Below are 15,180 nucleotides of genomic sequence, written 5' to 3' on the forward strand. Positions count from 1 at the left end.
AGTCTACTAGAAAAAAATCAGTGATTCACATTAAACATTGATCAGAAAAGATGTAAGGTCTCAGTGTTACTCCCTGTTTGGGAAAAGCCAGCTGCCTTCTCTGTGTCATAGGCACAAAGAGGAGGAGGCCAGGAAAAAAAACACAAGGACTTTTCCTGACCCCATGACAGTGTCAGGGAAGCCTGGATCATGTCACTTCTGCCACTCAAGGGACCAACGGACTTAAGACCATTTTCTGGAACCCATCAGTTCATGGCAGAAGCTTTGTCTCCCCAGTTGCAGCCAGTCCAGGTCTAGGTATGAGCTGCTGGGCAGAAAATAGCTGAAATTAGCCAGGTGTGATAGCACAGGCCTATAAATTAGCCAGGTGTGGTAGCACATGCCTATAATCCCAGCCACTTGAGGGGCTGAGGTGGGAGGAGCGCTTGAGCCCAGAAGGTTGAGCCAACCAGAAGGTTAAGAAGGTGGTGCCGGCCGGGCGCGGTGGCTCAAGCCTGTAATCCCAGCACTTTGGGAGGCCGAGGCGGGCGGATCATGAGGTCAGGAGATCGAGACCATCCTGGCTAACACGGTGAAACCCCGTCTCTACTAAAAAATACAAAAAACTAGCCGGGCGAGGTGGCGGGCGCCTGTAGTCCCAGCTACTGGGGAGGCTGAGGCAGGAGAATTGCGTGAACCCGGGAGGCGGAGCCTGCAGTGAGCTGAGATCCGGCCACTGCACTCCAGCCTGGGCGGCAGAGCGAGACTCCGTCTCAAAAAAAAAAAAAAAAAAAAAAAAAAAAAGAAGGTGGTGCCAACACTGCACCACTACACTCCAGCCTGGGTGAAAAGTGAGACCCTGTCTCAAAAGAAAAATAATAGATGATAAAAATAAGGCTGGGTGCAGTGGCTCACTCCTGTTATCCCAGAACTTTGGGAGGCTGAGGCAGGCTGATGGCTTGAGCCCAGGAGTTCAAGACCAGCCTAGGCAATGGCAGAACTCTGTCTGTACAAAAATTACAAAAAATTAGCTGGGCGTGGTGATGAGCTCCTATGATCCCAGCTACTAGGAAGGCTGAGGTGGGAGGATCACCTCAGTCTGGGAGGTTGAAGCTGCAGTAAACTGTGATTGAGCCACTGCTCTCCAGCCTGGGTTACAGAGTGAGACCCTGTCTCAAAAATATATATATATTAAAAAATAAAAAATAAAAGTAAGAAACTGTTTTAATCATGTTCTACGTGGGAGGTCACTTAAAAACTTTGATTTTTTTTTTTTTTTTTTTTCTTTTGAGATGGAGTCTCACTCTGTCGCTCAGGCTGGAGTGCAGTGGCACAATCTCAGCTCACTGCAACCTCCACCTCCCGGGTTCAAGCAATTCTCCTGCCTCCACCTCCCAAGTAGCTGGGATTACAGGTGTGTGCCACGACCCCCAGCTAATTTCTTATTTTTAGCAGAGGCAGGGTTTCACCATGTTGGCCAGGCTGGTCTCAAACTCCTGACCTTAGATGATCCGCCCGCCTCAGCCTCCCAAAGTGGGATTACAGGCGTGAGCCGCTGCACCCAGACAAAAACTTTGATCTTTAACACGATGAAGTAACAAAGGAGCCAAGGTTGGCAGCAGTCTTCCTCCCAGTACATGCCTGAGTCTGCTCAGCTAGGCCAATGGGAGCAAGGGCTACTGAGGCGTATCCCCACCTGGAGCAAACTCAGGTCAGTTGACTTTGATGGCAAACAGTTCAAATTCCATTAATGACAATCACTTGTCAATTAATTTTTGGAATGGAAATGCACACCATCCTGGCCCAAAGGCTACCTTTCAGGATCCTCCAACCAGTGGCATGGCTTGAGGCAGGCAGCTAGCAAACAAAGTCCTCCCCAGCCTCTCTGCTACCACCATGACTCTCAACACCAATTGGATCAGGAGAGCAGAACAAATGTTCTCTTCAACAGTGACTCACCAGGAAGTCTGTTCATGTTGACGCCTTGAGCCGAGAGTCCTATTCCCATGTAACTTCAAAAAAAAAAAAAAAAACACAAAATTTTTGGTTAGCAAACGCTCATGTTTCTCCCTTCTCAAATATTTCTTGGTAAAAGACAAAAAAATGAGAAAAGCAATGAATGTAGAGGCTCTTATACTAATGGTTCTTGGAGAAACCTGACATTTTGATTTGCTAATGGAAAGCATCTTACTGCCTCACCCAGCTAGAGAAACAGAAGGTTGTGTGTACGTGTCACTGTGAACCACTGGCTTCAGTTTCAGAGGACAGTGTTATGAATTCACGGTTTCCAGTTCTTTGGTGTTCTGGATGTAGCTAAGGCACAGAATCTATTCCTAAGATGTGCCTGAAGTATCTCAATCCAAGGTAGTGCTTGACAGAGCAATGCACGGTCGTTCCACAGGGACAACCCAGTTTGCACCAAAGACCAGGACATGGAAAAAGTAAAGCCATGTTGGATCTACCTAGGATCATCAATCAAGACTGCTCACACAGAGCTTGTTCTCTGGGTCTCAAAATTAATTACCTTCCCGACATACATTCACATTGGCCTCCCAAACCACACAAAGCTGGGAGTAGTGATATATGAGGCCCCGAGAGATCCCCTAACTCCTCCCACTCTTTGAAGAGTGAGGGCTTATTCTCCTTGAACCCTGACTCAGCTGTGACCTCAGTGGAGTACGCAACCTGGGCTCCTGTGGGGCTGCTCCCTGTGTCATTGACACATGGAGGTGGAATGGCGCCCAAATGTGGGTGTCAGCTTCCTCTGGCTGCTCTCCCCTTAGACAGTCCACTCAGATTCTCAAGTTGAGGCAGGGGTTTGTACAGAGGCTCCCAGACCATCTACTAATAAACACCGTCTTACCTTTGGACTTGGGACTTTTAAGTTAACGCTGGAACGAGTTAATACTCTGGGGGACTACTGGGAAGGCATGATTATATTTTGCAATGTAAGAAAAACATGAAATTTGGGGGCTCAGGGTAGAATGATATGGTTTCGATGTTTGTCCTCTCCAAATTTCATGTAGACATGTAATCCCCAGGGCTGGAGGTGGGGCCTGGTGGTAGTTGTTAAGATCATGGGGATAGATCTCTCATGAATGTCTTGGGGCAGTCCTCACAGTAATGAAGAAGTTCTCTCTCTATGTTCCTGCAAGTTCTGGTTGTTTTTAAAAGAGTATGGCACCTCTCTGCAACTTGTTCCCGTTTCTGCCATGTGACATGCTGGCTCCTAGTCACCATCCACTGTGATTGTAAGGTTCCTGAGGCCTTTGCCGGCACCATGCTTCCTGTAAAGCCTGTAGAATTGTGAGCCAATGAAACCTCTTTTCTTTATAAATTACCGTGTCTCAGGTATTTCTTTTTTTTTTTTTTTTTTTTTTTTTTTGAGACGGAGTCTCGCTCTGCCGCCCAGGCTGGAGTGCAGTGGCCGGATCTCAGCTCACTGCAGGCTCCGCCTCCCGGGTTCACGCAATTCTCCTGCCTCAGCCTCCCCAGTAGCTGGGACTACAGGCGCCCGCCACCTCGCCCGGCTAGTTTTTTTGTATTTTTTAGTAGAGACGGGGTTTCACCGTGTCAGCCAGGATGGTCTCGATCTCCTGACCTCGTGATCCGCCCGCCTCGGCCTCCCAAAGTGCTGGGATTACAGGCTTGAGCCACCGCGCCCAGCCTCAGGTATTTCTTTATAGTAACATTAAAAAGGCTTAATATACTGCCCCTGCCAGTCCTTTATTGGCAGTAAATGCCCTTTTGCCTTTCTCTGGGTTGCTGCACCACTATATTTGGGGAAGCAGCCTCTACTACCCAAATAAAGGATCAGGCAGGGAGGGAAGGCTCTGACCTACTCACCTTCCTCTGAAACCAGCTATCCCAATCATGCTGGGCAGGAACCAGGAAAGGATACAACTCAATATATGGCCCTGATAACTTGGCCCACATGGCTTAGGGAAAAAGGTAGAGAAGGGAAAGGAGCAAAGCAAAAGGAACAGCACTTCAAAGAGGGAGTTTCATGGTTCAAAGGGAATTTGTCTTCTGCTTTGTTTTAAGCAGCATTTGAGACAAAGTTGGATCCTTAAAGGTCAAAGACATGAACCAATATATCCTGTAGTTGGACAGGACTGCTCAGTCATTCCCAGAAACACACAAAGTGCCTGCCACCTCCTGCCAGAGGGGCTAGCTTCAAGGACCATCAGGAACAGAAGGTGTCTTAGCCTGCTGGCAGAATTCCCATTAGATTAAAACTTGAACATTTTTCCAGAAAAACTGTAGCCCAAATAATCAGCTTCCTGACTTTACATGGCAGAGGCTGCTAAAAGTCAGTCTCCGTTCCTTCAGTACCTCAGCTGAACAAGCAGCAAACGACCCCAGCTGCCCTGCAGTCAGCAGTCCAACAGGCACAAGTGCAACACAGCCAGGGCTTTCCTTGACTTAGACAACAGCCACTCACCATGCCCTGTTCAGAGGGGCCTGGGGCTACGCCCACCACCACATGTCATCCCATCCCTGGCACACAGGTTTCCTGACACTAGGTAAGGGTTTATGTTTGGAGCACATGTGCAAAGGGGGAGGTCAAAGGTCACTCAAGAAGAGTTATGCTCGGTCGCTGCAACTCGTTCCACAACATTCTATGGGAATGAGTAATCACTAAAGCACCTGTGCTCAAAACACAAATTGCTTAGTCCTCCCCATAGGAGAAGTCTCTCTTTTCTCCAGCAGCTAGCCCTAAACACCTTCCTACAGACTCTGTTCCACAGGTAAGACGGTGTTTATTAGTGGATGGTCTGGAAGCCTCTGTACAAACCCCTGCTTCAAGTTGAGAATCTGAGTGGACTGTCTAAGGGGAGAGCAGCCAGAGGAAGCTGACACCCACATTTGGGCGCCATTCCACCTCCACATGTCAATGACACAGGGAGCAGCCCCACAGGAGCACAGGTTGCATACTCCAATGAGGTCACAGCTGAGTCAGGGTTCAAGGAGAATAAGCCCCCACTCTTCAAATACTGGGTAACATTAAGTCTTTTCCAAAAGCATGGTGTTTTAAAGCTACCAAAAAATGCACTCTTCTATCTTCCAGAAACTTTTCATAAACTTGAAGACTATCATCCAACCAATCTGAGAGAAACAAAGCAGACTCTGTGAATATATTAAAATACACTGAATTGTACACTTTAAATGGTGACTTGTATAGCATGTTAAATTACATGTCAATAACACTCAAAAAAGTGGGAATAAAAGAAAACTACCTTAACACAACAAAGGTCATATATGAAAAACCTGGCCAGGTGTAGTGGCTCACACCTGTAATCCCAGCACTGTGGGAAGCCGAGGCAGGTGGACCACTTGAGGTCAGGAGTTCGAGACCAAACTGGCCAAAATGGTGAAACACCGTCTCTACTAAAAATACAAAAATTAGCAGGGTGTGCTGGCACACGCCTGTAATCCCCCAGCTACCAGGGAGGCTGAGGCAGAAGAATCACTTGAACCCAGAAGGCAGAGGTTGCAGTGAGCCAAGATCAGGTCACTGCACTTCAGCCAGGGTGAGAAAGCGAGACTCTGCCTCAAAAAATAAATTTAAAAAAACCCACAGCTAACATCATACTCAATGGTGGAAGACTGAAAGCCTTTCATCTAAGATGCCTGCTTTCACTACTTCTATTCAAGACAGTATTGGGAGTTCTAATGAAGCAATCAGACAAGAAAAAGGAATGAAAGACATCCAAATTGGAAAGTAAAACTATCTCTGTTCACAGATGACATGTTCCCATACGTAGAAAACCTTGCAGGGTACGGTGGCTCATGCCTGTAGTCCTAGAACTTTGGGAGGTCGAAGCAGGAGGATCGCTTGAGCCCAGGAGTTCGAGACCAGCCTGGGCAACATAGCGATATCCTGTCTATACAAAAAATTCGGTGCACATGGTGAAGTGCACCTGTAATCCCAGTTGCTTAGAAGACTGAGGTGGGAAGAGCACCTGAGCACAGGAGATCAAGACTGCAGTAAGCAAGACTGTGCCACTGCACTCCAGCCTGGGTGACAGAGTGAGACTCTGTCTCCAAAAAAAAAAACAGGAAAGAAAAGAAAGGGAAACCCTAAAGATTGCACAAAACAAAAAACTTGCCAGGCGCAGTGGCTCACGCCTGTAATCCCAGCACTTTGGGAGGCCGAGGTGGGCAGATCACGAGGTCAGGAGATCGAGACCATCCTGGCTAACATGGTGAAACCCTGTCTCTACTAAAAATACAAAAAATTTGCCAGGCGTGGTGGCAGGCTCCCGTAGTCCCAGCTACTTGTGAGGCTGAGGCAGGAGAATGGCATGAACCCGGGAGGCGGAGCTTGCAGTGAGCTGAGATGGCGCCACTGCACTCCAGCCTGGGTGACAGAGTGAGACTCCATCTCAAAAAAAAAAAAAAAAAATTAGAATTGGCCAGGTGCAGGGCTAGGTGCGGTGGCTCATGCCTGTAATCCCAGCACTTTGGGAGGCTAAGACAGGCAGATCACCTGAGGTCAGGAGTTCAAGATCAGCCTGCCCAACATGGTGAAACCCCGTCTCTATTAAAAATACAAAAATTAGCCAGGCGTGGTGGCGCGTGCCTGTAATCCCAGCTACTCAGGAGGCCAAGGCAGGAGAATCACATGAACCTGGGGGCAGAAGTGGCAATGAGCAGAGATCAAGCCACTGTACTCCGCCTGGGTGACAGAGCAAGACCCTGCCTCAAAAAAAAAAAAAAAAAAAGAAAGAAAGAAAAGAAAAAGAAAAAAAAAGAACTAATAAGTTACCCTATTTCTCACTTTTCAGTTGTGTTGCTACACACTAACGATGAACAATCAAAAAAAACTGAGAAACAATTCCATTTCCAATAGCATCAAAAGAATAAAATACTTAAGCTGGGTACGGTGGCTCACACCTATAATCCTAGCACTTTGGGAGGCCAAGGCGGCTGGATCACGAGGTCAGGAGTTCAAGACCAGCCTGACCAACATGGTGAAACCCCATCTTTACTAAAAATACAAAAATTAGCCAGGTGTGGTGGCGCATGCCTATAATCCCAGCTACTCGGGAGGCTGAGGCAGAATTGCTGGAACCCGGGAGGTGGAAGTTGCAGTGAGCCAAGATCACAGCACTGCACTCTAGCCTGGGGGACAAGAGCGAAACTCCATCCCCCACCAAAAAAAAAGAATAAAATAATTAAAAGTAAATAAACTTAACCAAGGAGGCAAAAGACACTAAAAACTGTAAAATGTTGATGAAGGAAATTACAGACACAAATAAATGGAAAGACATCCTCTGTTCACTGATTATAAGACTCACTATTGTTAAGATGTCAATACTGGCCGGGCGCGGTGGCTCAAGCCTGTAATCCCAGCACTTTGGGAGGCCGAGACAGGAGGATCACGAGGTCAGGAGATAGAGACCATCCTGGCTAACCCAGTGAAACCCCGTCTCTCCTAAAAAAATACAAAAAATTAGCCGGGCGAGGTGGTGGGCGCCTGTAGTCCCAGCTATTCGGGAGGCTGAGGCAGGAGAATGGCGTAAACCCAGGGGGTGGAGCTTGCAGTGAGCTGAGATCCGGCCACTGCACTCCAGCTTGGGCGACAGAGCGAGACTCCATCTCAAAAAAAAAAAAAAAAAAAAAAAAAAAGAGATGTCAATACTACCCAAAGTGATACACAGATTCAAGACCATCCCTATCAAAATCCCAATGATGTTTTTCACAAAAATAGAAAAATCCATATGGAATCTCAAGGGACAGAAACAGTCAAAACAATCTTCAAAACGAACAAAGTTGGAGGGCTTACACTTTCTGATTTCAAAACTTACTACAAAGCTACAATAATCAAATCGGTGTAAGACTCGCATAAAGATAGACATACAGTCCAAGGAATAGAATAGAGATCCCAGAAAGAAACCCTCACAGGTACCGTCAGCTGATTTCAACAAGGATGCCAAGACCATTAGATGGGAAAATGACAGTTTTTTCAACAAATAATGCTGGGACATCTGGATAATCACAAACAAAAGAATAAAGTTTGGCCAGGTGTGGTGGCTCATGCCTGTAATCCCAGCACTTTGGGAGGCCAAGGTGGGCAGATCACCTGAGGTCGGAGTTCAAGACAAGCCTGACCTACATGGAGAAACCCCGTCTCTACTAAAAATACAAAATTAGCCGGGTATGGTGGCATATGCCTGAAATCACAGCTACTTGGGAGGCTGAGGCAGGAGAATCACTTGAACCCAGGAGGTGGAGGTTGCAGTAAGCCGAGATCGTTCCACTGCACTCCAGCCCGGGCACCAAGAATGAAACTCTGTCTAAAACAAAAAAAGAAGAAGAAAGTTTTTTGCTTACATTATACCATATACAAAAATCAACTCAAAATGGATCAAAGACCTAATCGTAAGAGCTAAAACTTCAACTCTCAGGAAAAGACATAGAAAGAAAGCTTCATGACATTGGATTTGGCAATAATTTCTTGGACAAAAGCACAGGCAATAAGAGAAAATATAGATAAACTTCATCAAACTTTAAAACTTTTAGCTAGGAACGGTGGTGTACACCTGTAGTTTCAGCAATGTGGGAGGCTGAGGCAGGAGGATTGCTTGAGCCCAGGAGTTTGGGACTAGTCCAGGCAACACAGCAAAACCTAGTCTCTAAAAAATGAGAGGGGCAAAGTCCTTGAGCAGATGTTTCCCTAAAGAAGGTGTACACGTGGCCAACAAGCACCTGAAAAGATGCTCACCATCACTATCATTACAGAAATGCAAATCAAAACTACAATGAGGCCAGGCACAGTGGCTCATGCCTGTAATCCTAGCACTTTGGGAGACAAAGGCAGGTGGATTGCTTGAGCTCAGGAGTTCAAGACCAGTCTGGGCATCATGGCAAAACCCCATCTCTACGAAAGAAATATAAAAATCAGCTGGGCATGGTGGTACTTGTCTGTAGTCCCAGCTACTTGAGAGGCTGAGGTGGGAGCACAGCTTGAGGCCCACGAAGTCAAGGCTGCAATGCCTCATGCCATTGCACTCTAGCTTGGGTGACAAAGTGAGACACTGTGTCAAAAGAAAAATAAAATAAAAATAGTCTGGGCGCAGTGGCTCATGACTGTAATCCCAGAACTTTGGGAGGCCAAGGAGGGCTGATGGTTTGAGACCAGGAGTTCGAGACCAGCCTGGGCAAAATGGTGAAACCCTGTCTCCACCAAAAATACAAAAATTAGCCAGACATGGTGGTGCGCACCTGTAGTCCCACCTACTCAGGAGGCTGAGGTGGGAGGATGGCTTGAGCCTGGGGTGGGTGGAGGTGGCAGCAAGCCAAGATGGCACCACTGCACTCCAGCACGGGAGACAGAGCCAGACGTTCTCTCAAAGGAAAAAACAAAACAAAAAACAGCGAGATACCACTTTGTACCCTTTGAGCTGCCAAGAATGAGACAAAAAAATAAGGAAAGGGCGTAACAAAAACCTCAAACTCGTTCTCCTGTACACATACTACAATATCTTTGCATCTATGGAACAGGAAGAATCCCCATAGGAGGCCACTGACACTACCTTTCCTCTATTGATCTCTGGAGGCACTTGAATATGGCTGAGTTATCAGGAGCTCTTGGGTCCTTGCTAACGTTGAATAATTCAGTAAAAACAGGTGTGATAAATTTCTTTTCATAGAGGTTCTTCCAGTCACTCATGTCATCAACAAAAATCCCCTGTACCCAGTATGGTGCTGGGGACACATGGATGGGAGCCTGGGCTCAATCCTTGCCCTTCAACAGTTCTAATGTCAAGTCGGGGCAAGCCAGAGACTCAAGGTGTGCTGACTCAAAGTCAGGAATTCCCTCAGGAAGTGAAGGCTGAGCCAAGGCCTGGTAAAGGAGATGAGAGGAGAAAGAGGATCATGGTCCGCGCAGAAACAGCAGAATGTGGGCCAGGCACACTGGCTCACGCCAGTAATCCCAGCACTTTGGGAGGCCGAGGCAGGTGGATCACGAGGTCAAGAGATCGAGACCATCCTGGCCAACATAGCGAAACCCCCATCTCTACTAAAAATACAAAATTTACCCGCGCGTGGTGGTGGGTGCCTGTAGTCCCAGCTACTCAGGAGGCTGAGGCAGGAGAATCACTTGAACCCGGGAGGCGGAGGTTGCAGTGAGCCGAGATTGCACCACTGCACTCCAGCCTGGAGGCAAAGCGAGACTCCGTCTCAAAAAACAAATAAATAAACAAAAAAACACAGCAGAATGTGAAAAGGCATAGAGGCAAGAAAGCAGCCACATGGTCAGGGAACTAAGAGAAGTTCAGTGTGACAGGGTTACAGTCTGGGCAGACCCAGCTGGATCAGGAAATGGGCTGTGCATGCACAGCCTGCATGCTAGCTTAAGAAATCTGAACTTCATGAGAGGTAAATGGCAAGCCACAGAAGGGGCTAAGCTGGGGATGGTGGCTTCAGCCTATAATCCTAGCTACTTGGGAGGCCAAGGCGGGAAGATCACTGGATGCCAGGAGTACAAGACCAGCCTAGGCAACATAACAAGACCACCTATGTCTCTAAAAAAAAGAAAGGGCACAGCTAATCAAACAGCTGATATTTGAAAAATGGATCGAAGAACCAAAACTGGACACTTCCAGAGTCATTCCCATGGAAGATGACAAGGGCAGGACAGGAGCAGTGGAATGATGTGGAGACAGGCAAGTGCGCTCTAGAACACAGTGAATTTATTGGGTGGGGGAGGGGCTAGAGAAGCCCAAGACACTGCCCAGCACAACCAGGCACCAAGGTCAATTCTCTGAGACCCACTTGGAAATACTAGAGCCAAAGTGCTCAGCCAGAGTTAGCAGCAGCCATTCTCCAGCTGTGCTCTCTAGCCCTGGCACTGATGCTATGTATTTGCTCCATGGAGCAAATACAGTTGACAATCCCAGACTCCAATCTCACCTCCACCACTGAGTTCACCACACGCCCACTGGCATGTCTCATGTGCTCTCAGAGCCTGCTTTATCAGCTATTACCATGAGGCTGGAGAGCCCCCAGTGCAGCCATTCAACAGGATCAGACAAAGGAGCACCTGGGTGCAGTGCCGGGGGCTGAAGGTGGATGACGGGATAACCCCACTTTGTCCATTCATTCATACACTGGAGGATCTTCCAGCATCAGGATCTGGTAAGGAAAGGAGGCCATTCTGGAAGGCCTGGATCTCAGGACATCTAAAACAAACGCCTGTTTACTTGAGATTACCAAGGAGAAAGGAGGTATTTGCTTCCTAGTTGGTAACGGGCCAGGCTATGCTAGGAACACTCACGGATACAGCCTGCCTGAGTCAGCCTGGGAGGGAGGGCGGCAACAAGGGCTCTTACTCCCGGAGCAGGTGACTGGAATAGATAGAGCAACTTAGCTCCCAACACTTCTCTACTAGGGCCTCCTTTTCTAACTGCAGGATACATTTAAGGAGCTGGAGAGAGGGAATTATTTACGCTGTGACACAAGTGAAAGTAAGGTAAAGCCATCTGACTTACTCCTTTCTTCTATATGGCAGCAAAGTGGAGAAGAGACATCATGCCAGAGAGGTGAGACAGGAAGCAAGCACAGAGAGACAACAGACAAGCTCTTCGCGGCAGTGAGGCCACGAGTGGGCCTATAACTTCTCAGTTCCTACCCTTGCCTGCCAAAACCACAATGCTAGTTGGAGATACAAGAACAGCTACTCTGCCCCATCTAGCACAAGAGACAAGAGGGCAGCAAATAGGCGCTGCTTGGGCCAAGTGGAGTTGAGATCCACCAGAACATGATATAGAGAAGCAACCGCACCTAGAAGCAGGCAGTAAAGGCCCACAGCTGTCCACACTCACGAGTCCACCCAGAAGCTCCCACCATCCACTACAGGTAGCAGGGGGTCCATGCTGCCACCCAAGCAAGGGGGTCCACCCAGCCCTGCCACCTGAGCAAGTCTGCTGAAACCCTGCAGTCATATGGAGAGCTGCAAGTACAGTCCAGTCCTCTTGGATTCCTTTTTCTCGTTTTCCAGATTTTCTACAACTAACACAAATTACTTTTTACAATTTTTAAATTTTAATTTCTAATTTTTTTTATTTGAGACAGGGTCTCACTCTGTCTCCCAAGCTGGAGTGCAGTGGTGAGATCTTGCTCACTACAACCTCTGCCTCCCAGGCTCAAGCCATCCTCCCACCTCAGCCCCCTGAATAGCTGGGACCACAGGTGAGTGCCACCACACCTGGGTAGTTTAGAGACGGGGATTTGCCCTGTTGCCTAGGCTAGTCTTGAACCCCTGAGCTCAAGCAAGCAGCCTGCCTCGGCCTCCCAAAATGCTTGGATAACAAGCGTGAGCTACTGCACCCAGCCAAATAGTTTATTTTATATTTTATTTTATTTATTATTTTTTTAGAGATGAAGTCTTGTTCTGTCACCCAGGCTGGAGTGCAGTGCCGCGATCTTGGCTCACTGCAACCTCTGCCTCCCAGGTTCAGGCAATTCTCTTGCCTCAGCTTCCCAACTAGCTGGGACTACAAGGTGTGCGCTACCACGCCCAGTTAATTTTTGTATTTTTTCAGTAGAGATGGGGTTTCACTATATGTTGGCCAGGCTGGTCTTAAACTGGTGACCTCATGTAATCTGCCCAGCTCGGCTTCCCAAAGTGCTGGGATTACAGGCATAAGCCACCATGCTGGGCCAAAAATCACTGTAAGAGCCATCTCTTAAAAACCACTTTTAAGAGCAATGGCTACAAACTGCAGAGTTTGTTGGCTCTCACTCATCAGACTCTCTCTGGATCACCCCAGGACAATATTTCAGTGATGGGGGACACATTAGGGAACGTGGTTTCCATGGTCAGCTCTTTGGTCCACCTAGCACCCCAAGTCTTGACAGAAGGGCAGAGGCTGCATCACAACAGTACAGCTTCAGAAACAGAAGAAACAGTCAAAATCCTTGCTGAGCAGAGGCACTGGGGCTCCGGCTCACATGGCACCTAGTGTGTCCCAAGCTGGGCACAGAGCACACACGCAGGAGACCCTGCTGCAGTGAGATGGACTTAGCACAGCTCCAACTGACTAGAGTTTCTTCTGCGACCAGGCAGGCCTGGTGGTGGACAGAGGACAGAACCTTAGAAACCAGGGCCACCTGACTCTCACACCTTCCAGATACGTACAAGGCCACAGGAAGGAGACGACCCCTTTACTGTACTCTACCACCCTCTCCTGACAGCAAGTTTGAGACCCCTGCACAGAGAACCCTTTTGACAACAAGTCTGACTTCCCTTCCTGCCTCCTGAAGAGTTCTGAGGTGACAGGAACACTTCGCAGCAAGGCTCCAAACACAACACCCTTGACTCTGAAAGACTGATCTCAGACACTCCAGCCTAATTCAGGACTATGGGTCTTAGATTTCAACCCACATATCAGGTTCCTTATTAGAAGAGGAAAGGTTAAACCAAAGGCTCTTAAGTTCCTTCCCAGCTCTGACCTAGAGACTTCAGTTCTTCACAGAAAAATGTCTGTGCACATTGTAAATGTGCAGTGCCCAGATGCAAACCCAAGATGAGGAAGACCCTGGAACAGCAATCAAAAAGTCACTAAGAAGACATCAGGCTGGGTGTGGTGGCTCACACCTGTAATTCCAGCACTTTGGGAGGGCGAGGCGGGTGGATCACAAGGTCAGGAGTTCAAGACCAGCCTAGCCAAGATGGTAAAACCCCATCTCTACTAAAAATACAAAAAAATTAGCCAGGCGTGCTGGCAGGCGCCTGTAATCCCAGCAACTCGGGAGACTGAGGCAGAGAATTGTGTGAACCCAGGAGGCGGAGGTTGCAGTGAGCTGAGATTGCGCCACTGCACTCCAGCCTGGGTGACAGAGAAAGACTCTGTCTCAAAAAAAAAAAAAAAAAAAAAAAAAAAAGATATCAAAGGAAAAGAAAGTTACAGAGCAATATAGATGAATATAGATCCAAAAATCCTGAACAGAATAGTAGCAGACCAAATCCAACAGTATATTAAAAGGATTAGATACCACAACCAAATGGGATTTATCCCAGACAGGCAAGGGTGATTCAACATAAGAAAATCAGGCCGAGGCCGGGTGAGGTGGCTCATACTTGTAATCCCAGTATTTTGGGAACCCAAGGTGGGTGGATCACTTGAGGTCAGAAGTTTGAAACCAGCCTGACCAACATGGTGAAATCCCATCTCTACTAAAACTACAAATTAGGCCGGGCACAGTGGCTCACGCCTGTAATCCCAGCACTTTGGGAGGCCAAGGCAAGAGGATCACCTGAGGTCGGGAGTTTGAGACCAACCTGACCAACATGGAGAAACCCCGTCTCTGCTAAAAATACAAAATTAGCCAGGTGTGGTGGCCCATGCCTGTAATCCCAGCTATTTGGGAGGCTGAGGCAGGAGAATTGCTTGAACCTGGGAGGTGGAGGCTGCAGTGAGCTGAGATTGAGCCATTGCACTCCAGCCTGGGCCACAAGAGTGAAACTCCATCTCAAAAAAAAAAAAAAAAAAAAATTAGCCAGGCATGGTGGTATATGCCTGTAATCCCAGCTACTTGGGAGGCTGAGGCAGAAGAATCACTTGAACCCAGGAGGCAGAGGTTGCAGTGAGCTACGATTGCGCCATTGCACTCCAGCCTGGATGACAAGAGCGAAACTCCGTCTCAAAAAAAAACAAAAGAAAAGAAAAGAAAATGATCTAAATATAAGAGGTAAGGCCCTGGGCCAAAAATCTGACACTGACCCAGTGGCACTAAAAAAAAAAAAAAAAAAAAAAAAAAGCCCGGGCGCATTGGCTCACGCCTGTAATCCCAGCACTTTGGGAGGCAGAGGCAGGCGGATTACGAGGTCAGGAGATTGAGACTATCCTGGTTAACACAGTGAAACCCCATCTTAACTAAAAATACAAAAAATCAGCCAGCATGTTGGCGGGCACCTGTAGTCCCAGCTACTCAGGAGGCTGAGGCAGGAGAATGGTGTGAACCCGGCAGGCAGAGCTTGCAGTCAGCAGAGATCGCGCCACTGCACTCCAGCCTGGGCAACAGAGCGAGACTCGTCTCATAAATAAATAAATAAATAAATAAATAAAGGCTGGGCACAGTGGCTCACACCTGTAATCCCAGCACTTCTGGAGGCCGAGGCGGGCAGACAACCTGAGGTCAGAAGTCTGAGACCAACCTAGCCAACATGGTAAAACCCTATCTCTACTA

The 15,180-nt window shown here is 47.8% G+C and overlaps 1 protein-coding gene across 1 annotated transcript in view; it reads right to left on the reverse strand.

Moving 5' to 3' along the window:
- Window positions 1–15,180, reverse strand: part of RANBP10 (RAN binding protein 10) — an 87,424-nt gene that overhangs the window by 49,563 nt on the left and 22,681 nt on the right. Inside the window, exon 3 of the mRNA XM_050773262.1 lies at window positions 1,939–1,991. Within this exon, the coding sequence (XP_050629219.1) occupies window positions 1,939–1,991 (53 nt within the window). The remainder of the gene's footprint in view (window positions 1–1,938; window positions 1,992–15,180) is intronic.

This window comes from Macaca thibetana, chromosome 20, assembly GCF_024542745.1.
Source record: "Macaca thibetana thibetana isolate TM-01 chromosome 20, ASM2454274v1, whole genome shotgun sequence".
NCBI lineage: Eukaryota > Metazoa > Chordata > Mammalia > Primates > Cercopithecidae > Macaca > Macaca thibetana.